The 26417-nt window shown below is 48.0% G+C and overlaps 9 protein-coding genes across 9 annotated transcripts; 5 read left to right on the forward strand and 4 right to left on the reverse strand.

The window, feature by feature from the left end:
* Window positions 1-2062: 2062 nt before the first annotated feature.
* Window positions 2063-3250, forward strand: ONS95_014164 (uncharacterized protein; the record flags this gene model as incomplete). Its single annotated transcript, XM_058507818.1, has 3 exons — window positions 2063-2218; window positions 2319-2805; window positions 2904-3250. The coding sequence occupies 3 exons, from the start codon at window positions 2063-2065 to the stop codon at window positions 3248-3250; spliced, it is 990 nt and encodes a 329-aa protein (XP_058356989.1).
* A 682-nt stretch (window positions 3251-3932) lies between these two features.
* On the forward strand, window positions 3933-7888 carry REB1 (RNA polymerase I enhancer binding protein; the record flags this gene model as incomplete). The annotated part of the gene is made up of 2 exons (XM_058507819.1): window positions 3933-4026; window positions 4266-7888. The coding sequence occupies 2 exons, from the start codon at window positions 3933-3935 to the stop codon at window positions 7886-7888; spliced, it is 3717 nt and encodes a 1238-aa protein (XP_058356990.1).
* A 2415-nt stretch (window positions 7889-10303) lies between these two features.
* On the reverse strand, window positions 10304-11088 carry ONS95_014166 (uncharacterized protein; the record flags this gene model as incomplete). Its single annotated transcript, XM_058507820.1, has 2 exons — window positions 10304-10838; window positions 10889-11088. The coding sequence occupies 2 exons, from the start codon at window positions 11086-11088 to the stop codon at window positions 10304-10306; spliced, it is 735 nt and encodes a 244-aa protein (XP_058356991.1).
* A 745-nt stretch (window positions 11089-11833) lies between these two features.
* On the reverse strand, window positions 11834-12244 carry ONS95_014167 (uncharacterized protein; the record flags this gene model as incomplete). Its single annotated transcript, XM_058507821.1, has 1 exon — window positions 11834-12244. One exon carries the CDS (start codon window positions 12242-12244, stop codon window positions 11834-11836), a length of 411 nt encoding a protein of 136 aa, XP_058356992.1.
* An 804-nt stretch (window positions 12245-13048) lies between these two features.
* Window positions 13049-14966, forward strand: ONS95_014168 (uncharacterized protein). Its single transcript, XM_058507822.1, has one exon. The coding sequence runs from the start codon at window positions 13230-13232 to the stop codon at window positions 14682-14684; it is 1455 nt and encodes a 484-aa protein (XP_058356993.1). The 5' UTR covers window positions 13049-13229; the 3' UTR covers window positions 14685-14966.
* Window positions 14967-16653: 1687 nt separating this feature from the next.
* On the forward strand, window positions 16654-17935 carry ONS95_014169 (uncharacterized protein). Its single transcript, XM_058507823.1, has 3 exons — window positions 16654-16860; window positions 17030-17225; window positions 17391-17935. The coding sequence occupies exons 1-3, from the start codon at window positions 16789-16791 to the stop codon at window positions 17786-17788; spliced, it is 666 nt and encodes a 221-aa protein (XP_058356994.1). The 5' UTR covers window positions 16654-16788; the 3' UTR covers window positions 17789-17935.
* Window positions 17936-18335: 400 nt separating this feature from the next.
* On the reverse strand, window positions 18336-19422 carry ONS95_014170 (uncharacterized protein; the record flags this gene model as incomplete). The annotated part of the gene is made up of 4 exons (XM_058507824.1): window positions 18336-18519; window positions 18589-19119; window positions 19207-19247; window positions 19309-19422. The coding sequence occupies 4 exons, from the start codon at window positions 19420-19422 to the stop codon at window positions 18336-18338; spliced, it is 870 nt and encodes a 289-aa protein (XP_058356995.1).
* Window positions 19423-22433: 3011 nt separating this feature from the next.
* ONS95_014171 (uncharacterized protein) lies at window positions 22434-22748 on the forward strand (the record flags this gene model as incomplete). Its single annotated transcript, XM_058507825.1, has 1 exon — window positions 22434-22748. One exon carries the CDS (start codon window positions 22434-22436, stop codon window positions 22746-22748), a length of 315 nt encoding a protein of 104 aa, XP_058356996.1.
* A 1582-nt stretch (window positions 22749-24330) lies between these two features.
* ONS95_014172 (uncharacterized protein) lies at window positions 24331-25911 on the reverse strand (the record flags this gene model as incomplete). The annotated part of the gene is made up of 2 exons (XM_058507826.1): window positions 24331-25357; window positions 25406-25911. 2 exons carry the CDS (start codon window positions 25909-25911, stop codon window positions 24331-24333), a joined length of 1533 nt encoding a protein of 510 aa, XP_058356997.1.
* Between the last annotated feature and the right edge of the window lie 506 nt (window positions 25912-26417).

The following is a 26417-nucleotide window of genomic DNA, read 5'->3' on the forward strand; positions in this document are numbered from 1 at the left end:
AAAACCCAGGTACCTGAACAAGCGATCGAGCCGCCCAAATCCTTCTCGATCATCACCCCTCTACCACTCAACCCACAAAACCAAACCAAGAATTTGGGATCCTGAATTTAGTCAATCCTACAGACACAAACGGTATCAGAGCTGCCAAATCGAGCGATCAACATCAGCGGAGTAGTCCAGCCGGGTAATTCAATACTGCTTGCCTAGTACCTACCAGTCTGTCGGGCTTGGCAAAACCTTACCGAATACCACCTCACCCTCCCTCCCCATGCACATGCGGCGCAGTAACCTTACCTTACCTACTGTGACGAAGTTACTTGCAGCACACTGAGTAGTAAATTAAGTAAGGTAGCCGACAGGGGAGGGAAGGAATGCAGCGGAACGGGCGGGGCGGAAGGAAAGTTATGTGATCGGAATCTTACATCTTACATCTCACATCTTACTTTCAACGACGGGGGATAGCTCCGTGCGAATTAGCGCACCATGGGAGTTGTTAGTTGATTGAATGAGGGATTGATGATCTGTATTTGGGTGTGGCAGGGCCGCAAGGCGCGGTGATCTGTATGCTAGATAGGCTGAATTTACAGGACAGGGCTGATTGATGAATCGGATTTGATGCGAGAGCGCGATGTTACGCTCTTTTGAAGTAAAATCCTAATCTGCACTGGGATGGAAGATTGGTGTGAGAGTTGAATTTATTGTGTGTGTATGTGTGTCAGAGTTGAGAGATATACACGCCAATGAGAAAGTGCTGCTCGTTCTTCACTCGAATCATTTGATTTGAAACGGGTTTCGGACGTATCCTGACTGACCGAGAGACTAGAGTATTTTCGTTGTAGAACTTAGAGGTTGCTAAGCTCCAACTGCCTGATTTGGCATTGCTTCGATTGCTTCGATACTCGGCGAAGAGCAGGCGGTCTTGGGAGAAAGGATGTTGACTGGATGGAAACTTACTCCTGGCGCAGTGGGTAAATACGGTTATGCATGGACTTTTAGATCTCGATTTTTAAGTTCAGTTCCTATCCGGTGATTGTTTGGTCAGATCTATTCGATTAGTACTTGGCTGCAGCATGCTGTTACATCTGGTTCTCGTACGGCAGCCTTGTATGAGGCACTCTTGACCCACGTTTCTATCAATTGGTTTGCACAAAGATTTGGAACTGAGATAGAGTGATAATTCCTTGCTCAGAAAACCCCATAAATGACTCGTGGAGCGATTGGACGCCGAAAAAGGCAGCTCTCTGTAAACACCCAATCCGAATAATATCTTCCTCGTGCAAGTGAGCTTATTCGTACACTCGGTACATAGGGTCGTATTCATACGTGATATGCAGATCATGCTTTTCAGGTCATCCTTCCCCATTGAAATTTGAAACCAGCCCAAATGCCATGTTCCTAAACTCACAGCCGCGGCACTAGGTACTCAACACGTGAACGAGCCCGATGTCTTGGCTGCAGCGGGCATTCTCACCTTCAACTATTCCTACAGGCCATCTTACGGTGAGAACCGCCTACATCCTGTGCCGCTGCTTGATGAAGAGTGTACTTTGACGATCGGTGCAAGTGCCGTAGCATTAGGATGTCAGATTTCGGCCCCAAAGTCTTGGGAGAAAGAGGCGTAGCTGCTGCAGGGTTTAAGCGAGCAGGTAAACAAATCGATCTTGACGGCTGACAGAAATCGTGATTTAGAATGGGAGTTTCTTGCATTGGTTTGCGTGGGATATTTGCATGTAGGAATTAGTTACGTTGTATGGTGTACGGCACAGTGAGATATCAACGTCATTCAATTCGTGGAGGATTACTGGAGTGCGCATCGTTGAGATCGACGATGAGAGTTGAGAAGATGTGACGTGATGAATTCTGCACATAGAACAGTGTGCGGTATACAATGGAAAGCAACAAGACGAAGAGGATTTATGTGTGGAGGAGAAAGTATATAAACACCACAAAAGCTCCCCTAAAAACAACCAGTCTACACAACACAGATCAGATCAACAACATCTCCCAGCATTTCTTAATCTTTCCCAAAACACTCAATCACTTCATTTGAAAGTCCAGCAACATGGCTGCAGCACTTATTGACGGCATCGGACTTCTCAGCGGTGGCCTCGGCATCATCGGTTTCATCCAAGACAACCTCCCAGGCGGTGACCTCCCCGAGGGAGCAACTCTCCGAGTCAAAGTTGGTCTTGAGAAAGGCGACGATGAAGGTCAACTGGTAAGCCCTCAACCTCCAAGTCCTGATCAGTCTCGATCACATGACATGGAAGCGGTCTTGAGTTCGACTTTTGCTGATATCTGTTCCCTCGCTGAAATAGAACGGAAACCTGGCAGCCGTCTACGCTTGGGATATCAACAACAACTATCTCGGCCAAGGCGCCGGTCAAGACATCGCCGCCGGCGATGCGCCCACCATCACCGTCGACCAGTCCTCACCCGGCACCCGCGCCGAATTCGTCGGCCTCTCCGGCGGCGACGACGCCATCTGCATCGCCTGGGTGACCGTCGCTCAAAAGGACGAGACCCTCGGCGGACGCTGGACCGGCGACGTCGGCTACAGCTGCGGTGAAAATTGGTACGAGCAGGCCGAGTTCGCGGGGTATATCGACAAGGATGGACCCCAGACTGAGGAGAATAAGTTTATTCCGCATTGCTCATGGTTGGATGGTGATCATACGAATGATATCAAGAGTGCCGCAATGAAGTTTAGGACCTTGGCGTACGGCGAGGAGTCGACTAATACGATTAATAATGGGGCTGGCTGTACGGCTACGATTTGGGGGACGGATACGGGACCGATTAATGGTTTGTGCTTCATCTTTTTTGTCTCCTCTTCTTTTGTGGTGTTTGCTGCTGTAGTGGATGTCTGGTCGTTCGATTGCTGATGTGTGGTGTGCGAATAGATAAACCATCTGGAAAACGCTCCCTTCAAAAGGCAAGATCCGGTCTCAAGCCTCGCCCAGAATGGATGGAATCTCGCCTCGTCGTCTCCAACATCACGCAACATTCTGCCAAGGACCTCTGCACATCGGCTACGTCCTGGGGACCCGACTTTGTCTCGGAATCCGAAGGTCTCTTCTGTGATATGGGAACCAAGACTTTGTTGCCGCTTTGTGGGGGCCAAGACGTGGACGGATGTGTTGATGTTGATGAGGTCGAGAAGAAGGTTAAGAAGAGGACTGTGGTGGCAAGGAGGGAGGTGCAGGTTGATCATAAGACTTATGGTAAGACTGTTGTTTGGGGGCGTTAGAATTGAGGATTCGAAAAGTGGCTTGGGCTGTTGTAGTGTAGTGACTGGGAGTGTTTTTGCTTGAGAGTTGTGAGGGAGGGACTGGAAGAGGAGCTGAGCACCTGCGGAAGAGGACTTAGTTATCATGCTGTCGTTTCTGTGGAGTTACATGGTACTGCTGTCTGGTAGTTGATCAGCAAAACCGACAATGAAATATAACTCACCGTAATATTGAAGTATTGTTACATATTAAGTAAGGTCAACCTCCATTGCATGCCCTTCGCTGATACAGGGCTGCTGTTGCTCGTAAATTTTTACAAAAATGGAAGTTAGTAGTTCATTGAAAACCAACAATGAAATCCAAGTATCTTTGTAACGTTCGGGCATCTGCTGTGCTTTTATCTCTCTGCCTTCACTTTCTTATTGCGTGCGTGTCCATATTTTTGTTGACATTCGGCTGCTGTACTTCACGCCTCGAATCCCAGGCTATCATTTCAGCGGGTGGAGTGGAACCCGCCCCGTTCAGATCTCTTCCGGGTTCTTATCGCGCCTGCGCGCCTTCCCTGCCCGCCCGCGACGCGACTGGACGTGACTTCCAAAACTCTACAGTAAATCCACTCATCGTCTCAGCTGCGCTCAGAACTTCACCTTCGAGCTGCCTCCTTTTCTTTTCCCCTTGAGCTTCCCCAGACAACAATGCACCATGATTCGAATGATCAAGGGCATTTTCTCGTCCTCTATCCCGACTTCCAGTAACGTCGTCAAGGAAGAGGAACAAGACGAGGAATTGGATTCTGGTATGTACTTTGTTCTTTGTGGAGCTGCTGCGCGTGAGAGTGTGCAGCAAGCTGGAGAAGGGGGCTGGGATGCGGGGCCATCAGCGTGAACTTTCACACTTTTGCTGCAAAGACTTTTTTGTTTACGCTGTGTGCGCCTCTCTCCGCCTTTCGATTGATGTCTACATTCTGTTGCTGTTTATTCTTTGTGCTGCTGTGCATGATCTCCGGTCGCTAACCTGGCTGTAATTTTTCTGCAGATGCGCAAAGAGATCTCCCGAACTTTGAGGACGACCAACACCTACAAACCCAAGATCAAGACGAGCGAGCACACGCAGATGCAGGCACAGGCGCAATGGATCCTCCGAGCAGTTTCGTGAACAAAACATCCAAGGCGGTCAATGGAGAGCTTGCCAGTTCGAGCGCGATGAAGAGCAGTGGGACGAAAAAGAACAAGAGCAAGGACACCATCGACGCGCGCCGTATAAAGAACCAGAAAAGGAAAGAGAAGAAGAAGCAAAAGAAGCGGGATTCTTCTGCACTGGATTCCTCCGCCATGGAGTCCTCCGTCATGGGCAAGGAAACCGAGGCGCAAGGAATCAACGATAGAGGGGCAAACAAAGCTGTGGCTGCAGAGGCAGATCGAAGTTTTGTTTCCCCAGACCTATCCAGGACTATGATGAGTCTATTTGGCGACGAGCCTGCCACAAAGCAGGTTACGGAGACGCCCAAAGCAAAGAGACCCAAAAAGTCAAAAAGCTCCTCGAAGAAGCAACTGAACGCCCAGACCCACGAAGCTAATGGACTCGCATCTCAGATACCTGAAGAACCTGCTTCCGTGGATGAGGAGACCCAGGACTTGCGGACTCTGATTAGAAAGGAGCAATTGGCAAAACGCAAGGAGAAAAAGACAAAACGAGCTACAAGTGCAGTGGATTCGGAGGGATCTGCGTCAAATCAGAGGTCACAGTCAACTGAGCTGAGCCTTGCCGAAAAGATCAAGAAGGCGAAGCAGAAGGCACGATTGTCTCCTCGAAAACCATCTCAAGAAAGCATTGCTGCTCTACAAGACGAAGATGACTCTGAGGCCCTTCTACATCAACCACTCACACCTGCTCTGATCAACTCCTCGAGACCAGACACACCAGTTCAGCCAACCCAAGAAGACATCGCAGAAGCAGAGGCACAAATTCAGAGCAATGCGTGGTCTACAGGGCAGGTAGATCCGGACCCAGAGGATGACGACGATGAAGCGCCGGAACGACCGTCCAAGAAAGCTTTGGGCAAGAGAAAAGCTTCGAACACAGCCCTCGAATCGAATTCCAAGCGCAAGAAATCAAAGAAAGCGGCAGAAACCACACCCAAATTGACTACGTACGGTTTTGTGGCAGGGAGCGATGAAATGCCACGCGATCGGTCGCCTTCGGTGTCTATCGATGCTTCATTGCTTGCTCGAGAGGCTGCCAGCATGTATGCAAGCCAGATGGATATGGAACGCACTTCTCCAATTCTGCAAGCCCCAGCTTCGAGTCTTGCATATACTTCCAGCCAGCAACGAAGACCAACGCCTGCATTCACGCCCGTCAACCCGCGCAGACCACTGGCTGCTGTTGTAATTCCCGCACCAGCAAAAGATCCCTACGAACTTCCTCCTTCATCTCAACCACATCCCGAATCAGAACCAGAATTACCTCAAAAAGCCCCCACTTCTACTGAACGACGTAAGCGACGCCTTCCCATTGGTGATGCAGAATCATCGAAAGTCAATGGAAGTGGCAACAGCGCTCGACGACGGAAGAGCGAGGTGGCTAGCCGAGCTATCAAATCCACGACTCCCAAATCCTCAGCATCGAAAGTCAAGATTCCAAAGTCTAGGACACCCAAAGCCCCTGCCAGCTCACAGGCCACTCCTGCATCAAAGGGTCACCGGCTTCCAGATGATGATGTCAAGGCCATCGCTGAAGCTGTAGAAACCTATAGGGAAGATAATGACCTGAGAGAGGTTGATCTCAACGCAATCGTTCAAGGGCAAATCTCCAATAAAGAGAGCGCCAGGGAGTTCTGGGCTTATTTGTATGAACAAGTCCCAGACGTGCCGAAGACAAAGGTTCAGAACCATTGCAGACGCAATTTCCACAACTTTGAAGCTCGTGGCACGTGGACTGCAGAGGCAGATCAGGATCTGAGAGATGCCTATGAGAGAAATCCAGGAAAGTGGAAGCAGATTGGTGCGGAGCTCAATAGATTCTCGGAAGATTGCCGCGATCGATGGAGAAATTATCTTATCTGTGGAGATAACCAGAAAAAGGCTACATGGGAGAAGGAAGAGGAAGAGAGATTGAGGGACGTAGTGGAGGAACTTCTGGTGCGCATACGTGAGGACGAGAACAGAGAGCCTGACGATGCCAGGGAAGATGATTACATCAAGCTGGACTGGGTGAAAGCTAGTGCCATGATGGGACACACCAGAAGTCGTCTTCAATGCAGTATCAAGTGGAAGAAGATTCAAGAGCGAGAGGATGCAGGTATCGAGGATCCAGTCGCCTTTCAACCCATATCTACGGCAGCTTGGCGTCTCGAGGATGCCGAAAGGAATGCCCGCAGGATGAAAGCTCGGGATAAACTTGATCTGCTCTATCAAATTCGCGAGAGCAAGGCCGGTAGTGAAGGCAAAATTCCGTGGCTTCCCATTCAACAGGAGCTTGGCCTCAAAGGTAAGAAGATGGCCTTGCATGTTTGCTACAGGAACCTCAAGGAACATATACCCGACAGCGATGAGATGAAACTCCAGGATGTTGTGTCAGTTCTCATCGATCTTTACGAAGCAGCTGCTCCAGGAGAACCGCAAGGCTTCAAGAAATTCTTTTCGCCTTCCAGGTACAACAAGTTTGATATGGATGAGAACGACAGCAACGAAGCTTTCAAGAGGGCCAAGAAGAGAAGAACTTCTAGTGCTAAAGTGGGCGTGGACAATGGTGAAGGACCCAGCACCAAGCCTGCACGCCTCCGTTTGGCCAAAGGCAAGAAGGCTGCTATGCTTTCTGAGATGGACCGCGACAATGACCACACACCCGCAAAGAATTCACCTAAGAAGTTCCGATCCCGCATGAAGGCAGCGGGTCAGAAGGAGAGTCAGGAAACTGCTACGGATCACTTGGAGTCTGCTGATGATCTTGGTGCAGCTTTTGAAGCCGTCAAGAGCAGCCAGGGTCGGTCTCCCCGTGTCGCTAAGAAGCCTCTCATGGCTGCCAGAACGTCGAAAAGCGTGAAGCGCCTAAGTGCAAAACGAGTTTATGACAGTGATTCTGATGAGGAGCCAATGGCTACCGAGGCGTCAACACCAAAGGCAGCCGCAGCAACTCAAAGGGAGGAGCAACTTGATGAAGATGATCACTCAGACGAGGAGATGCAGCAAAATGGCAGATATCACCCTTACCCAGATCTACCTCGAACCCGACAGGAAGTCCCCGAGTCTGACATCAATATGGGCAATGCGCCATCTGCCGCCGAAGTTCAACTTGACTCTGAGTACGAAGCTGACGATCAGGAATACCCTTCCAATACCCACGACCAAGCGAGCATCGACCTGGATGCTGAACCCCAGTATGGAACTGCAAATGGTGCTCGTAATGGCATGAATAGCGATAGTGACGACGAGGAGAGTGTTGATTACGGCCGAGCCCGTCTCAGATCTGAGAGCTTCGATCTCGATAACACACCACGCGCAGGACTCACAAACGGCAATCATAACGAAGGCTCAGATGATGAGAGTGCTGTCGGTATTGGTACAACTTCCGGTCAAAAATTTCGCTTCCTGCGCAGCCCCTCCAGGGACTCCAATGGTGGCAGTTCTTCCGCTTCGGATATTCCTGCCGTAATCTAGAGCTCTCGTCGACCTGAAAAGCTATGGTATTGATTGTAATCTCCCCTTGAACGTTGCACATAAGGGCGGAATGCTGTGCATTGGAATGGGATGGGATGGGACTTGCTCGGCGATTTCTGGAGTTCAGGTGTCTCTTGGGAGAGGTAATGATGGGTGGGTAGATCTGGAGGTGGGGTAATGAATGGGATGGACTGAAGGGGGGCTGAGGGAGGGCATGCATGACTTGGGAATGCTTCAAGATGATGAGAATGGTCAGGGAATTTGCCATCTTTGTACCATTATGCATTATGAAGACTCATAACTCCCATGAGCGGTACAGGTGTTCATGCGAGATTAGCAAGCATTTGTGTATGTACCTAAGTTGCACCAGACGAATGGAATAGCTCCTTGCCATGGCTATGAAAAATAACTGAGCGTGGCTGATATGAGAAAAGATGTGGATTGGCGTTCTAATACTTTCAAGTTACACGTGCTCTTCTAGAGCAGGGAGGATTGAATTGTATGTACCTAGGTATGGTGAGCCAGGAAGGAAAGAACAAGGGGACCTGCTTTCGCTTGTTTTGGACTAGCTCAGGTCGGGGACGCTGAGGTGTTTCATCTTCCTTTGCAACATCATCCTCGTCCTCATTTTCTGCATCGATGTAAAGACAAGCATTTTATACGCGAGATATTGAGATCGATATGTTGCTTACAGTCCATTGGAGTCCAGCTGCAGAGTGCATGTACTAGTCGTGCCCTCCTCCATCTTAGCACATTACAAGCCGTCCTCATTGATGATATCTACCCCTACATTTGATACGCAATCCATTCGTTTCTTTCAGGCTTTTTCGTCCAGTACTTTAGTTGAGTGGGCTCGTTGGACTTTGTGGTCGCCCTTAAGGAGGTGAGTGGTCTGGTGTTGTGAGCTTGTTGGCAAGTTTTTGCGAGCAAAGATAGCTGGGACACTGACCTGTTGTCCTGGGAGAACTTCCAATGAAAGCTGATTTCGGGCAGACTATCACTGCTACTGTCACTGGTACTCTCAGGAACGACATTTCTTGTTTTGTTGAATTCAAGATGATTTTCCACGGGTACCAAAATATACATGTCGCCGAAGTCAACTTGCTTTAGAAGGCCGCACCGATCATCAGAACGCACGATCTTGCCATGCCGAGGATCAAAATGCTGGAAACAGCTTGAAAAAGACTCGGCTAATATACAGCTTTCAACAGCAAAGAATCTCATATACGAACGCCTGGAGCGCCACCTGAGCTCCGCCGAACCCCGAATATCTGCATCATCGAATTCCGACTAGAAGGGAACGTTCCCAAGTTTTAATACGGCACACTCTTGTGTCAATGCGGATAAAGTCAGACCACGAAGACTCAACAACATATTTCATTCACTGCAGTCATTCGCATAGTGATGGCACCTGGTACTCCTCCCTCACATGGAATGAGCTGCATCAGAGCACGGCGTGGTAGTACAACAGAATAACGGACGGAATTGAGCCGAAAAACACGAAAAACCACCGTGAGATTAGGAAAGCTGCATAAACCGGCGTCTGGGGTTAAAAATCTGGCATTTCCGGATAGTACAGACTGTCAGGTATGCGATTCCAAATTCACTTGGAAGCCAGCACGCCGCGCCAACAGCTCCATACGATAGCCTCGCCTGAACATGTCGGTTCTTTCTCCCGGCTATGGGACCTTTGTCGAATAGGAACAGTGTTTGAGTTTGTTGGTGGACCTCGAGCCGAGCATATCATTGCATGGTCCATGCGAGGCTGGCCGTAGGATTCCAACCGAGATCATTTGGCCACATCAACACTTTTTCATGTGTTAGTGCCCAATATTGAAGTATAGAGGACCCCATAAGTCATCTTGGATAGTTTATTGGCTGAGCCCACGTTGTGGAGTTTCTGATCATGCAAGACAGCACTGCACGTAGCACATTGGTCACAAGGTCCATGTTAGGTATGCAACCGGATCCACTCCCTGACAGCACAAGACTGACAACCACCCTCGATCTCGAATGTTGGCAGAAATATGGCAAAATCACCCAAAGATTATGGAACATTTTGGTTTTGCTCACCGTTGGCGATAGAACGTAGGAATGATTCAGTCTCGGTGCTAAAAGGTGCTTGTTTTCGCCCATCCGACCCTAATCCGAAATCGAGCTACAAATAATGTGTTCAAGTACGCCGAATTTTATGCAAACGAGTGACCCTTTCACTTGTGCTAAATCTTTCGCTTATGCCAGCCATGTATTGTTACTTCCTGCACTTCCATGCAATCCCTGATATTACAAACAGATCCGAAAAGTACAATTCAACCACCAGGTACAATGAAACGAAAGTGCCACAACAGCAAAAGGAATAACGAGCCGGGGCCCGTGATACATGATTGAGGATGTCGTCACACACTATTCTTCCAACTAATTCTCCTTTTCGTCTTCACTAACGTCGTCCTTGTCGTCTCTCGACTTGCGAATTCGGGGCTTATTTTGGTCACCAATCTGTCGATGTTCCGCCCTGGATTCGCTTGATGAATCCAGTGCGTTCTGTGTATTTGGCCCGCTGTATGCTGCATTCTGTGCTCTTAATGTATGGGCAGATGCGTCTCCTTCCAAGCGCTTGGTCGCTGGTCCAATTTTCGCAGACCTCTCCGTCTGTAATGCATTTCTGGGACATTGTCTTCGTTGGAGCCCATCTTCAGTCTCCGGGACTGGTTCTCGACCGTTAATCTGACGTTTCAGGATACCAAGGTTCTTGTCTTTGAGGTTTATGGAAGATTTATTCGGACCAGCTGCCCCACTGAGCAAAGTCGACGGGCTTCGGTACATGCTCTCTTCTCCAAACGGCCCGGATGATCGAGGGGTGCCACCCAAGCCGCTGCTTGGTGTCGTGTATGAATAGACTACATACGGATTCCGGGCTTCTGGTCTGCGAAAGTCATGTATATGAGCGTTTCTGGGCAAGGTAAGTCGGTGCTATCTACGGCTTTGAAATGATGTACTCACTTGTTGTTGTTCGATGAAAGAGGGCCATTGCCCGGCGATGTCTCATTTCTTATCACATACTCGGGACGGCTGCTTCCGTCGAGGATATAGTCATCTTCTGACGACATATCTTCATCCAGAAGTCCAACTCCTTGGCAGCCGTCGACCCTCATTTCGTGCACTATGATCCACGGGTTTTTGTCTTGTCCAATAGGTGGCATAGCCTTGCGAGAGGCGGAGAGGGCTAGGCAGAAGCTTGAGAAGGGCAAATTTCAATTAAGCTTTGGGATAGGCATCTCAATTGCCATATAAGAGCAGGTGTGGGATTGGAAGACCTGAAAAGCAAAGATTCAAAGGGCCCCGACGAGGTATATAGTCCGAGAGGAAGGCGGGCAGTGCTAACTAAAGTTGCCCGTTCCAGGAGAGCAAAGTGCCACTCCAGCAGGGATACATCATTATACAGGTAGGGCGGGCGAGCTCATCATGGGTATTGAGGTCGATCGTCTATTTTATTCATTATCCTGAAACTACGCGTAGTCGCGTGGCCAGCCAAAGATTCAAGGCGTACGCTTTCGGTGAGCCAGTTTGGCTATCATCTATGCCTCACCATGAAAGCTGGGCGGAATATTTCTACCCAAACCAAGGAAACCCTGCTGAGGTCCGGCGACACATAAGAGGTACACTGAGATTGAGCAGAGACGACTGGCACGACTCAAGCGTCCCACTCACGACCTCGCCACTCCTCATCGATCACTGGATCAAGGTTCTGTTCTCCATTTAGCACCTCTCCTCGGTCTCTCCGCGCAAAAGGAAAGAGAAGCAAGACAGTCCAGGTCCACAACAGGTGAGGAATGGAGCGAGGAGGCTTTGCAATCTCAATTTGGGGATGCAACACATATATACCCACGATTGCCTCGTCTGCCTCACCCATCCAAATGGTCGCACGACCTATCAACACAGACGAGGCTAGCAAAACGCCCTAAGTTCTGCCTTGTGTCTATCTGCACACATGCCCAACCTCGGTGCATTATGAAGAATGGGCCTAGATGGCGAGCCTTGCGAGATGAATGGTCGTGGAGTGAGCATTTGTGCCGCTGGTGATGGTGGTGGCGCGTAGCATTTCGACGCCTGGAAATAGGCAACAGGAGCCAAAGTGGATCCTGGAGGGATTCTTGCCGTTTTGCAGGTGTACGCCCTGGAATTACGTTTGGGCATTGGGCATCTGGCTCTAGATCCATAGATCTTCGCCCTATTTGAATTGATGGATTCGGGCCGGATTGAAGAGGTTGGAAGTTGTGTTTTCAAGGCAGGAAATTGCGGGGTGCTGTTCCGTTCTGTGGAGTGTGGCTTGAGTGAGGTAAGATGTCCGCGTCTCATGGATTTGACATTCCTGTTTTCTGATCGAGCTTTCTCATTGTTCCACGCATCAAATCCTTCTTTGCTACTCAACAAGTATTTTGCTATGCAGTTTCTTTTCTCTTTTCGTAGGGGTTTTCTTAGTACTTCGGATGATTAGTTGGTGGTAAAGATCAGGCTCGATGTCTGGTTGCATTGCGGGGAAATGGGGGCGGGATGATTTATTTTTGGCAGTGTCTTACCTAGATAGCGAGTTGAGCTCCGGGAGGGCAGAATCGATCATGTGAGCCTCGAACTTTCATTCCACCAGCTTTACAAGAAGATCGTGGTGTGAGATGATTTTGAAACGATGCATATCTACTCTCAGATCTGTTGACGATATGGATCAGTATTGTGAGTTGCTAAGGTGACCAGCGGTGAGAAAGACGTTTCAATTGAGTTGAGAATCTGCACTAATTGTAACATATATGGGTCATTCTGATTTCGTGAGATAATCTGCTGGAGGCTTAGTTACTATGTCTCGCTTGAAGATGTGTCTTAGGCTGGGATTCAATTCTGAGGTCTTTGCTGGGTAAGAGGCTAGATCTAAAGTCTCTAGGATATTTACAAGATTATTTAAAAGTTTGGTTTGATTATGAAGGGAGACCTCTATGATGATACCACTAGAATTATTCAGACATCTGATTGTACTTGAAGATAATAGCAGCGGTTGTGCGGCGAAGTCAATAGATCGAGACAAAAGGGTTGGCTCGCTAAAAGATGGCCAGGCAGCATTCCGCCAAGGAGTGGCTGGGTTTGGACGCCAGGCAGTCAGTGACTCCATACCTTATGAATGCAGTCATCCTATATCGAATTCTTGAAGAACTTAAATCATCAAATACCGCGGGGTATAAGAATATCCTCATTCCCAGCCAGAAAAAATCATCTCGAACTTTCGACGAAATCTGACCATCGATATCACGACTTTACTACCCCACTCTCAAGAACAATCTAAATTTTCGATAACATGAGTGCCGATACGGACACTCCAAGTACCAACATTCTCGACCCTTCACTAAAGAAGATACCTACCTCCAAACTCCCTCCAACCTCAATAATCTGGCCATGGCCCGCAGAAGAAATCCCACACTCATCCGAAGATGTACACATCTCCTCAATCCCCTACAACCAAAACATCCGCACCTTCTCCCTCCAAGCCATCAAAAGCAGCAGCAACACCCCATCATCCCTCCTCCCCCCACCACTAATCTCCGCCTCCGAATTCATCCCCCCACCTCTCATCACTCATCTAATGAGAAACAAGCGGGGTAGTGCCCTAGCAGCGAAATTCGTCGACGGAGCGGAAATCACCAATATGGAGGGCGTGATGCACACTTTCGTTGTGCCGGTCGTGCCGAGATGTGAGACCGCGGGGGATTATTGCTTTTCGTTTGGGCATCGGGTTACGCCTCCCATTGCTGCCACTGAGAAGGGTGAGCATGTAGGGGAGGGGACGAAGGTCTTGATGACGAGGTCGGTGGTTATGAGTGCGTCGATCCATATGGATTTTGAGTCCTCGGATGTTATGATGGAGTTGTGTAGGTTGAGGGGCAGAGAGGTGGTGGGGAGGGATCTGAATGATGATGCGGAAAGCGAGTGGAGTGTCCTAGGGAAGGAGGAGAAGCAGGATGATGAGAAGAGAGAGGAGTATGATGAGAGTTTGAGACGGCATTTGGTGTTCCATTTGATGAGGGAGAGGAAGTTGCCTGCTGTTGGGAAGAAGTGGAATAAAGTCTTCAGCCTGGAGAAAGCGCTGGCTTTTCTGTCGGAGCTTATTTCTTCCTCGACCTCAACTCCTGATACCATCCAAGAGAAACTCGTCAACCAGCACGTCAAAATCAACTCTCGGACGCTCTCTCTCGAGATACTTTTCGCCACTGCCTTCCACCTTGTGCGCAACGAGTTCTCTGCCCTTGAAGCCCTCTGCACTCAGGGATACCTCTACACGTATGATCCGGCTAGTATCTTTGCCGGAGCCGTAGGTGCGGAGTTGTTGAATAGGCTGTGGATTCTCGCGCTTAAGGTTTTGGCGGGGAGCAACGAGCTGAAGAATCTGAGGATTTTTGGATTCAATAACTACGCCGACAAACCTGCTCTTGATCTCGTCAAAACTGCGTTGGACAATCAGAAGCATGTGTTTGTTGTGAGTAAGGGAGAGCTTTTTCAAGGGACTGATGGCAGATATGAGAGGGGGAGGTGGATTACAGGAGAGGGGAGAGGTGATGGTGGGAGGTATGATGTGAAGAAGTGGGAGGGAGCAAATGGGGCGATGCTGGTGATTCATAATAACAGTGATGCTTTTGGGCAGAATGTTGAGACGGAGGGGATGAGTGGGAGTTTGGATGGGGCGATTGGGGCGAGTTCTAGTGCTGCTGGGAGCTTGGAGAGGAGGAGGAAGGATTTGCTGGACTGGGTTGTTTAAGGGATGAAAAATTGAAGAAGTTGAAGAGGGGATTGGACTTGGGGGAAGTTGCTCTGCTTTGATGAGAAGGCCGGTGCTTGATTGATCCTTGTGTGCTTGGATGGTGTTGGGAAAGTCCATTAGCCCGTTGAGGATTTTGAAGCTTTTCCTGTCAATATACAAGAAAATCAATGCGAAAAATGGTCAACTGAAAATACTCTCTTTGCACAAAAATAGACATAAGAAAACATATCCTCGCTTGTGGTCCGAGATATGTGTAAGTAAACATTGAATTTGGCTGGGAGTTACTATTGTAGTTAGGCGAGTTGAATCCATTGCAGTAGTAAATGATAAAGAAAGAGTGCAAATTTAGAATCGACAATATATTACAAGTGACTTTGATAATGAATATGTCCTCAAGAAGTTAAAAAGAAGAACTCAAGTCGAGGAGCTCGAAATTCTACAACAGCTCCTAACAATGAGGGTTCTTAGCCGAGAGATTGCCGTCAGAACCCGATTTCACGTGCCGATAAGTTTAAACTTCGCCGATAGCTCCCCCAGCTTCCCTTATCTCAGTAAATCAGCCCCTCCTTGGTGATACTCGCTGCCTACCCCTTTAAGCGAGCCAATTAAAGGCGAGAGCAGCTAGGAATCACCGGAGGGTCTAAGGGAAAATAGTGTTCCTTTGGTGGCTCGCGCGGCTACTTTAGTGAGGAAATCCTACTTTTTGAAGGTAATACTAGAATTAATACTTCGATATCTTATATAAATAGGATTCTAATAACTAAAAGCTTATTTAAAAGCTCTTCTAATTCTCTATCTTTTGTGGTATTTTTTAAGTACTTTAGATTAGTAGTTATTTTAAACTTTTTAAGTATTCTCTATAAGATTTAAGGAAATATTACCTATTCTTTAATTATTAGATACGCACTCGACGGATTTTTGTTCTGTAAACGTGTAACAGTCCGGTATTTACTCGCTGTAAATACAGAAGGCTGCAGTTGATCTCTAATAATCGAGAGGTAAGTGTATCACGTAGATAGGAAGATAATTACTAAGTATCAGAATACTATTTAAAGTTAAGCACGAAGCTCCTATCTAATAGCAGACGTGCTAGTCTTATATAGAACTTTCGTTTACTTTAGATCCCTTAGAATACTAGATCCTTAGATCCCTGGATCTGTTTTCCTATAAGGGGATCTAAGGATCCAGGGATTTATCACGTGACCTCTTATCTACTATGATCTAGGTTACTATTACTACCGAAGTATAAGTGTATAGTAGTACTACTCGCTTATCCTGTATTATTCCCTAGCTAGTACTACCCTATCGATAGTACTGCTCCCTCGTTAGTACTAATGCCCCTATAGTACCACTGATAGTTTTATTATTATATAGGTGCTAACTGAACTGTAGCGCCAAGAGGTCCGTAACAAAACGTAGAATCGTTCTAACTACCTATCTTATTAAGGAATACTTTATAGCTTATTAATTAAGGTTATAGTTCTAAAATACTAGAGTCGATTCCGGATAATTTCTAGCTTAATTCCTTAAAATATCACCTACTTTTTAATTATTAGATACGCACTCGACCGATTTTTATTCTGTAAACGTGAAATTATTCTAACTACCTGTCTTGTTAAGGAACAACTTGTAGCTTATTAATTGAGGTTGTAGTTCTAAAATGCTAGAGTTGATTCCGGTGTAATTCTAGAACGATTTTCAGTCTGCCGCGTAAACGCTAGCGATACCTTAGCCTTAGCAGGTATACTTCTCCTTAAAGGAATAATTAATACTTAATATAAATACTATTATTAGATAGAGAAATAGGTTACTGAGGTCTTATGGTATATATAAAGGTGTTCTGATTAGTATACGTTAAGATATCTTAATATAACTGAAAATCGAAACTCGATTTAGCTGCGTGACTACACAAATTAGCACTATTTTCCCTTAGACGCTTCGCAGCTCGCAACTGTGGACGCACAGACCTCCTTCCTAATAAGGTTAGGTCGGGGTGTCCACGTAGAGAGCAAGCGAGGCGTCTGATTTACTGAGATAAAGCTTCCCAACCTTCCATATTCAACCTACTTCATCAACGACACAACCTCGAATTATATACACAATGGGTGTCATCCGTACCCTCCTCAATACAGCAGTCCTAGGCGGAGCCGGCAGTGTCGGCGCATTCGCATTCGTGAGTCAATTGCTTGTCCTGATGTGCACGCGCGTACCTCGCATTCCCCCACCTTCTAACACAGCTTGAGCTCGTGCTTCACTTGGTTACCCAGCTGTCACACAACAATCTACTTCACATTTTCTGAGCCCCAAATGGTTTAATATCAATTTCTAACAGATATGTACAGTGGACTCGCAACTCAAAGTTCATCCCCATTACGCCAAACGATCCTATCTTCTCCTCCACAGCATACCAAACCAATAACCCGAATCGCAATCCTGCGACGCAGGATCTATGTGCATTGAGCAAGATCAAACCGCAGCTTTTGGAGAAGGAGGGGAAATTGGTGGAGGCGTTCTGCGCAGGTGTTTGGGGTGGTTATGGTATGCTATTTCTTCTGCTCATGCTTCGCGGGTGGGCTGCTATGTGGCGATGGGATTGGGCAAGGCGAGAATTGGAATTGGGAACCTCTTTTCGAACACAACATCTAACTCGAAGAGGACACAAATTCATCTGCAAAGAGGCATATGCTAACGGAATTTAATTAGGATACGCCTACCAACGCCGCTTCCTCGAGAAGAAGTACCGTAATTCCACAACCACCGCCCACCAACTCTGGGACACCTCCTCCCTCCTAACCTCAACCTACGAGCCCGGCACCGAGATAACGGACCACTTTGTCGTGGTTTCTAAAACACCATCCGCGATCGTAGTCCGCTGTGGAGACTCTCCTTTAAAAACAGGAGTCAGAAGCTCGGACGGCCTGTTCGAGATGGGCGTTGAGATTAAGAAGGATGAGGGTGTCGCGGAGTTTAGGCTGAAGAGTGTGTTTTATAAGGGGTTGGGGAAGGCGGATAAGGGGCCGATGGCTAGCCATGTTGAGTTTGCGCATAGGTTGTATACGAAGCTTTGGATGGAGACGGCGGTGGGGAATGTGGTGTTGTAGAGGCGGATTAGATTAGTGCGGGGTTGAAAATGATGATTGTACAAAGAAAGAGATGGATTTGGGCAAGGATGCTGGCTGCATCTATCATATTATTATACCCTAGTATATATTGAGGAGTAAATACCCAGACATCGTTTACAGCTCAGGGGTATCAACAAACATTTGTACCTATGTACCAATCAGTCACGGGCGCTCAAAACAAACACCATTTGAGGTCAGGAATGGGTCGTAAGTCATCAATTGATCCATCGCGGTCTATCTATCGCTTTCTACGATATGCGTCTAGTTATGTCGGTCGGCAGAATACTAGCTAAAACAAGTAATGAAAGTGCCCGCTCCCGCAGAAGCATGATATCATCCTTCAAAATCAGATTAAATCAAGAAAATAATGAGAACGAAACGAAGGAAGGAAGTTTGAACGCCTGACCCAAATAACCGCACATTCGGATGACTCCCTGCCCCTTCAACGCGGTGCTGAAAGAGCTCCTGTGCCGTGATGTTCTCGACCTCGGCTTTGCCTACCGTGGTGATGGTGGTGGATGTGGAATTAACGAGGACTTTGATCATGCTCGCCGTGCACGACAGAGCTGAGTAGGTATTGCAAGTCGCGGGACCAGACCGTAGGGCCGCGAGGAGACGGTTGTGGTCTACTATTGTTGGAGTCGTTGCTTGCTTCGCCTGGTGGGGGCGATGGGGAGGCGTAGCGAGAGTCGTCGTTGACTATCGTTGGACTGAATGTTATGTTAGTTGATGTTCGGTACTACATTGAAAGGCCATGTGGGACGAAGGGTATGACTTACGCAGTACTCAACGACCTGTTGACCCTGCCCTTCTCCTGCCCTCCCTCACCATCATCATCCGTCTCACCGCCAACACCACTCTCTTCATCATCCGACTGCCTCCTCTCCTTCTCCCGTTCCTCCCTCTTCCCCGTAAACTTCCCCCAAACATTCTTGCCAATCGCTCTAAATACGAACCCCAACGCGGCAAACACCAGCACCGGCGTCCCCAGCGCCACGGCCCAGGATGGCGTCTCGACATCGCCCAACACGATCCAGAATTGCACCATGACGCCGAGAATAGCGATGTTGGAGCCCACTTGCAGGACGGACCAGAAGCCCCAGTACATTTGCATCAGGTCTTCGCCATCACAGAACTCGATGTTAAAGAGTGCGAAGCACTCGAAGACCGTGGCTGCTGCCGAGAGGATCAGGCAAAGTGAGGCGATGGAGAGCATCTTGACGCGGAGGCGCCTGTTTTTGAGTTTGTGGCTGGTGGAATTGACGACACGGGGTGGGAGGGACTTATCACGCTCGGTGAGGGCGATGGACCTTGAGATAATGTTAATGACGGGGCGTTAAACGGGGTTGATATGGTTGTGGAATCGATCTAGAAAATGGCAGTTGATGAGTGCTTACTTGTGATGTTGCAGTGAGCTGATGCACATCATAATTAGAACCTGACAATTGTTAGCAGAGCTCATGGCGAACAGAATACTTGAAAGATGAGGATTGACGTACGAAGATGAACAGAAGCCAGAATATACCATTTGCTTCAGGCAAAGTGAGATGCTGAAAGAACCTGGCATAATGGACGCATCGCTCTGGGTCTTTGTCCGAGAACTTGCCCGTCATGGTGGACAGAATGAGACTTTCGTGATGAGGATATGATAGTTTTTGTTGAGAACAGAAATGTTTTGTTGTTTTACTTTGACTGAACCACGGCGAGAATGTGCTTTGCTCGTTAAGGTGAATTATATCAAAGGGTGCCAGCACGCGCTAGATAACGAGAGTCTGGGGGAATGGGGAAACATGTAGAAACTCCGAATGACAGCAGATACCCAGACTGTGGTTGATGAAAATAGAGAAACCCCGAGTTACACCACATGTAACTTGGTACAGGCAGCTTTTGACAGGAAGTCGCTGCTTCACACGATTCTCACACGCAGCCAAGATCATCGGGAAATACCTAGACGATTGCGCACAATATTGCCGGTGACGATCTCTCCCCATTGAGCTTATCTTGAGGCGCAACTGGCTGGTGCACTTGTACCAGATAGCCCTTGACTCGAAAGTGTAAGGTGTTTGCTTGTGCGATTGTCTTGGAAGAATGTACCTTGTGGAGCACGATCTGAGAGGACGTTGCTGCCAAGATGATCGACTGCAGGGCCAAGTCGCCAAGGGAGGCTCAATGTCTGTGGCCCGCCGTGGTATCGAGATTGCCCAGAAAAGGAAGTCAGGGATCTAGTGGATGCCATCTTCGGGAGGTGGCATTGCTTAATTGCGTTGTAATGGCTGAATTGGGTGGGTAAAATGATGAACGCCGTGGGGTGTACGGGTGAAGTCGAAACAAAGTTGCAAGGCCACATTTGGTGCTATTGGCGGACTGTTTGCGGGCCGGTGTTGCAAGATGCCGCATCGGCAGTGGCATTAGTACCAATGTACTACCAGAGATAATAGAAGGTTCACGAGATCCGTGTCATCTGGGTATAATCCGAGCTGCATTTCGCCTGCTCTCACGACGTCCAGTCCCGCGTCGTAAACATGTGACAGTGTTTCCGCAGCTCCACACTTGGGCACGAAAAAGCAGAAACATCGAGGTGCAGTGTGGCCAGTGCAGCTCTTCTCGAAACTGCTCTCGATTCAACGTTTTCGTCCCATTTCGGCGTGGTCAAGTTCTCATCAGGTGCCCATGCAAGCTCCATCCCCGGAAGGTTTGTTGTCGCCAAGCGAGTAGAGACGTCTGGTTAAAAGTTGTTTTTATTGCACTCCAACCAGATTCCATCACCCCTGCGTCTATCATTCTCTGGCTTCGCCTCCGGTTTCCTGCAGTCTCGCCGCTGTCACCATCATCCCTACTCCCCTAGGCATTGTGATACGGCAACGGGGATTTGCATTGCAATCACGTGCGGCAGAGTTCAGAGATTTGAGGGAAGTTGCAAACCTAAGTGACGACATGAAGAATGCAGACAGTCCCACTCGTGGATAGCACCCCGCGATTTGTGATCGTTCCTCCGTGCAGACATGACTCTGGCCTCGCCCCTCCGTTTGAGCTAGCCCCCACTGCTATCTGAAGTGCCTTGGCTTTGTAGATCACATCGCCAAGTTCGATGATGGGTTTCGACAACAAAAAGAACTATGCCAGCCAAAGTAGCTTTATCAGCAGGAACATTTGTCCAAACACCGCCCCCAAATTGATGACAGAACTTTGACCCTGAGCAAGTTTTCTAATCAGGAAGTGTGGTCTTCGAATGCCCTCGAAACCCCGTAAGAATCCATCCGACTTTGGCTTCGGACTCCGGGGGTTATTTGACACTTCATTGATATCTGACAGAGCCGCACCACCACTAAGCGGTCGAATCGAATTGTTTCTGAGCGAGACTTCCCCAGTATCATCTCTACTCCAGAATAGAATCAATCTGCGGAGGAAGAGTCTTGCATCCAATGTCTCGCATGGATATTTTTCTCCCCATTCTATTCGCAGTGGCCAACAGTCTCTTGCTGATAACCAGCCCCGCGTCGGAGTTCCGCCGATGCTTCATACGCAGTGGCCCACCAAACTTCCATGTCGATTCAGACATACGATCTAGCGGATATACTTAGCATGCTTGGCGAAACATATGGCTCATCGGATAGAAGTCCGTAGCTCAACACAAAATCCAACGTGCAGACAATCGATTTTGAAAGAGGAGACAATAGGTTCAAGTACGTTCCTAATCCTTCCAGTCGAGGCAGTCTACAACTACTGCAGTCATGGGAGCGCAGCCTCGGAGATACAAATAATGCCGGTTCTTGGATGACGATGCGCCAACGCGTGAGAGACTTCTGAAATAAAACCTCAAAGCTTCATTTTTGGCTGATCTAGAACACTGGATAGAATCCCACTGAAAGTCCACGTAATCATCAGGTTGATGAAGAATGACATACTGCATATTTCGATCAACTGACAATTTGGAATGAGAACACATGTCTCAGTAGCGATATGCGCCATTGATGCATGTAGGATTTCTTTGTCTTGAAACCTCGATCGCGGAGATTTGCCCAATTAGGATTTTTGGGGGCATCAAAATCAAAAAACAAATAAAGGGGGAGTTCTCCTGAATTATTGGAGACATCGAGGGATGCACTGCAACTGGTGAGATTCGTAGTGCGCTTCACACCGACCGATCGCGCCATCTTGGTGATCGTAGCAGAAATCGGAGTGACCATCTCCACAATTGCTTCAATGGATCTACCATGTTGAAATTCTAGATTCCATGATCTTCAGGGACAATATCAGGCAAATAAGTACTGCCTAGTACCCTATGGTCTATGGATAAGCTCACATGCGAACTTTGCTGGTGTGGCGAGAATAAGGAATATTGCACATGACGCTAGCGATCACCATGAGATGAGGACGAGTATTGAATGTGAAAAGGAACCTTTTTTTGACTCCAAACGACCCTCCTAAAAACGTGCTCATAAGGTGGACGTTGGGTGGCATTTGATATTGTGCCAATTCTTGGCATCTTAAACTCCGGGCTTGGGCAGTCTTGTGTAATCAACAAGGCGGGCTTAGATGTAAGTAAGCCAGGTGATGATTCTCCGGCGGAATTTTCGAAGGCTTGAATGACAGCCAAGAGCGTTGAGAGAGATGCTGCACCAAGATGCCGAGAGGGTATTCGGATGAGTTCAGTTGGAAGCCTCCTGTGAATGCAGGATTCGTGTTCTTGTTCGTCATGGTGACATGCGGAATGTTTGGCGCATCGAGATTTGATATCGAGCAAATCATGTGGCTTTCACTTATGACCGCCCAGACAATTGGCTTCAAAGATTTGATGTATATGGGCTATGCTTGGGAAGGGCGACGTGTCGATGTCTCTTCTAAGAGAACGGTCGGAAGAAACCGTAATGTAGAAGCTCAGCTGAACTGGTTCTGCCAAGGGGGTCGATGGTACACAGAGCCAAGCCAACTATCATGAGAGCAGGTCATCGCTGCATAGGAATTCAGACGGTGAGTCGAGCAGCGTCGCGGCCTCCGCACCATCCATTCCCCTGAAGGCGCCGTTGGGGAGACTTGCGATAAGAAAAGCCGACCGGCACTTCTGTATTTGGTATAGCATCTTCGTCACAGGAGGCTGATAGAAGGTTTGAGCTCAGTTCAATGGCGTCGTGATCGTCCCTGGCTCATAACATCCGGACCCTCCGCTCGACCTTGGCAGCCGTGCTTTTTCTCTGGGCTTTCTGAGTTCATGGCTATCATCATCGTCCAGTAACCGATTTACCTAGCTCTAAAGGAAGCAGTTGAAGTGAGAATTGCGTTGAGTCGCGCGCCATAAAGAAGCGGTGAAGGTTCGTGTAAGGTTGGTTGTGTGAAGTGTGGTGTTGATGGAACAATTGTTCTCGCCTTCAGCTGTTTCAGCTGCTCGGCGCCTGGTGGCGGCGGAACCTCGGCTCGCTTCGCGGCTGCTCCACTCTAAATTTAGCAAAGCCTAGGTAAGTACCTAGGTACCTATTTGATCCCATCTCCAAAACCATTTCCCCAATTCCCCTCAAATGCTCAAACAAATCCCCATACACCGAGTCTCTTGACTCTGGGGACTATTCTTGGTGTTTTCTTGGACTCAAAACGTTCATCACTTCATCGAGTTTTGCCCCGTTTGACTTGGCCAGAAGTCTGTGCCCTCAGCTTGGACACGCTTACGTGCGAATTGTCGCAAGATCCGATCATCATATCAAGGATGCGAAGAGATGAGAGATTGGCCCAGAGATCTCGGGACTTCTGGGGAAAGCTTGTGCTTTATACCCAGCTTCTTCGCCGCGGGGTAGTAATATGAGCCCACGTTCGCGAAGTTTGCTTGGCTGGTATGCAAACATCGTACGATAGTCGATCTCTGCCTGTATTCAGCCGTGCATCTCAGTTCTGGGATAGCATATGTGATCTACATTAATTGTATTCTCTCTGCTCATATTATTGATAAAGCGAATGCTTTGTCAGAGTACTGATGGGGATAATTCTGAAAACCTCGCTTCGCCTCAAGACCCGACAACAAGACCTGATCTTGAGTCAGCAATAGTATGGGGATCATTTTAGCATCAAGAGATTGTTCCGAGAGAGGAATAAATTGGTTCTCACTTTTCCGCCATTTTCTCCTTTAGTAAATTCAATTCGCCCTGGTTGATACTCACACTCATCAAATATCTTATGCCTTACAAGACGCCGAACAGATGGCACACATCTAAGACATGTTTTATTCGCGTTAGGCCTCGCCAGAACAAAATCAATGTATTTCAATAAACCTTTTGGTACTGGCATTAGTTCCAAGTGTTATACCTCTCGACTCTATATGTGGTAGCAGCCACCGCCTCGTAGTGTAGCCAAAGCATACCACAGCTGCGAAGTAGACGACTTGTGCTTCAAATAACCAATTGATATCCAACCTTCAAGCCTTCCTGCCATCTCCTCCAGCACCTTGTCGTCTCGCGATAATGATAAGAACATTTAGACCTCAAAATAAATTCTCTGAACGCCATAAGGAAATGAACGCAGACTCGATTGCTCACTCAAAGATGTAGGTCGATCATAGCTTGGATCTTCCTACGGCATACCTCGACACCCTCCTTCGTTCCCTTGATACCAATCTCCATGGGAGCCTCATCATCGTCAACCTGGTGCGGGATGATAATCTTGCATCCAGTGCTTTGTCGAAGTTCATTGATAAAAGAAGAATGGTGTACCTTCAACTCGTTGACCTCAGATCTCAATGCAGGCAGGCTCTCGAAGGCTTCGCCGGCTTTATCTCGTGCCAAGTTGACAAATGTGAAAGTCGGCTTGTCGTCGCCAATCCAAGCGTTTGGTCCCCACAGAGAAGGCTTTTCATCCTGGATCTTTGCAATCTCTTCTTCGAATTCCTTTCGCAGAGCAGCTTGGGATTCGTTGATGCCAATAGTGCTCGCGGGGTGGAAAGAGGTTGCGGGGTTGATACGTGAATGAGTCATTGTAAATGGTCTGCTCTCCATCACGAGCAGAACTTCTTTCAAACCTCTGCAGTACAGACTACGTTTATTGAGATTCTCACCCTTCGGCTGATTCATGTATCCGTGAAGGCCTCTCATTGTTTGAGAGACTCTGGATTCGTCAGATTCGCCACGGCAGCAATCGGCTAGTGGGATGCTGAGATCAATTGCCACCCGCGGAACGGCACATGTTCTGAAACAATCAATAAAACCGTTGTCTTGATCGTCATCCTGAAAATCTTCTTTGCCCCAGAAAGCTGCTGAGAAGGCTTGTGAGCAGTGAGTTCTGCCACCGAAGTATACGATATCTGTGCTTGGATTGTACAGGTGAGGAGGGACGAAGCAGCCTTTTCTTTTCAGATACAGCTTTCTACACTCACCGTACGCTTCTCGATTAACGTGGAGTAAAGGAGGGATTTGAGATCGACCTTTTATTACCAATCTTGAGTGGAAATCCAATCCATCGTCGAAAAGTTCAAATGCGATAATGCGTTGGTGAGTGGCAGCAAATCTCCAGATCTTAAGTCGGATCTCTGGCGGCAATCGCTTGAATGGGTAAAACTCAAAATTGGATCTGATATTGATTAGTCTTTGTCCTTGCATGCTGAGAGTTGAGACATACCCCTCTAGATACTCAGATGCTGGCTGATTCGCAGCATCACACAGGCTCGCCCAATTCTTGGCTGTTGCCTCCGCAAATCTACACTTCTCAGCTGTACCGGAACCTAAAGCGACCTCGACAGCTTTTTTTCCTCTATTATTCCCAGCCATGTCATCCGCATCCCCTCTATCATGCAGTGCGTCCTTGTCTCCACCAGCACCCATGTCCAGAGCGCCCAGTGCGGCGGTCAAGCTCTCCACGCTTTGCTTCCAAGTACCCGGCATCTCCGAAGGCTTAAAATCGTCTGGCTGGCGATAAACAGATGTTTTCACAGTTCTGGGTTCTTTATTTGGCTTTGGTATTGGCTCTGCAACATCTCCGGTGCTGAGACATTCGGCAATGGCAGAACATATCTTGACCCCAGATCTGTATGTCGATCGAAATAGATCAGGTATGATACCGATGCTTCTATCATTTAGGTCATAAGCGAGTCCGTGAGAATTGTTGGTGCGACTGAGACGCGACATTGGGAAGGTGGAAGAGGACAGCGAGATGTTTGAGATGGCGATGGAAGAAGTAAGATACGTGTGATGCTTTGCTGAGTGACGCGCAGGTCTGCCGAAACTCGAGGGGGAGTTAGGGGGGAAGCTTTGTCGTCGATTTTCAAGTCGAGATTCTACGAACTTGACGACCAGCGGAGGGGATAAAGTACATGGAGAATGCATTCTAGCGTCAAATGTAAACAAATTAATTAAGCGACATATTATCTTCCACGTGAGCAGTATTCACTTGTCAGAGGTCGTTCCAGACTTCCGTGGGTGAATGATAAAAGGTGTACACGGCTTCGACAGGTAAATTGCCTGTTATGAAATTGATGTGAGAGCTCTTATGTTCAGGCAATTCAATTGCAGAGTCTCGAGACTGCTCATAGCTACAGCATAAATTTTCAAACACGTCACAGTCACAGAACCGATCAGGAAACCAAGCAAACCCCTGGACAATCCCCATATATGTCATATCAGCCAGTCTGATG

Source organism: Cadophora gregata (assembly GCF_030347475.1).
Source record: "Cadophora gregata isolate MNR1 chromosome Unknown scaffold_8, whole genome shotgun sequence".
Taxonomy (NCBI): domain Eukaryota; kingdom Fungi; phylum Ascomycota; class Leotiomycetes; order Helotiales; family Ploettnerulaceae; genus Cadophora; species Cadophora gregata.

Bases quoted from the DNA above. Each gene is read 5' to 3' on its own strand.
- ONS95_014168 (XM_058507822.1), top strand. From the start codon at position 13,230: ATGAGTGCCGATACGGACACTCCAAGTACCAACATTCTCGACCCTTCA.
- ONS95_014169 (XM_058507823.1), top strand. From the start codon at position 16,789: ATGGGTGTCATCCGTACCCTCCTCAATACAGCAGTCCTAGGCGGAGCC. The intron at 16,861-17,029 runs GTGAGTCAATTG...AGATATGTACAG, and splicing joins GTGTCGGCGCATTCGCATTC to TGGACTCGCAACTCAAAGTT. The intron at 17,226-17,390 runs GTATGCTATTTC...GAATTTAATTAG, and splicing joins AGGTGTTTGGGGTGGTTATG to GATACGCCTACCAACGCCGC.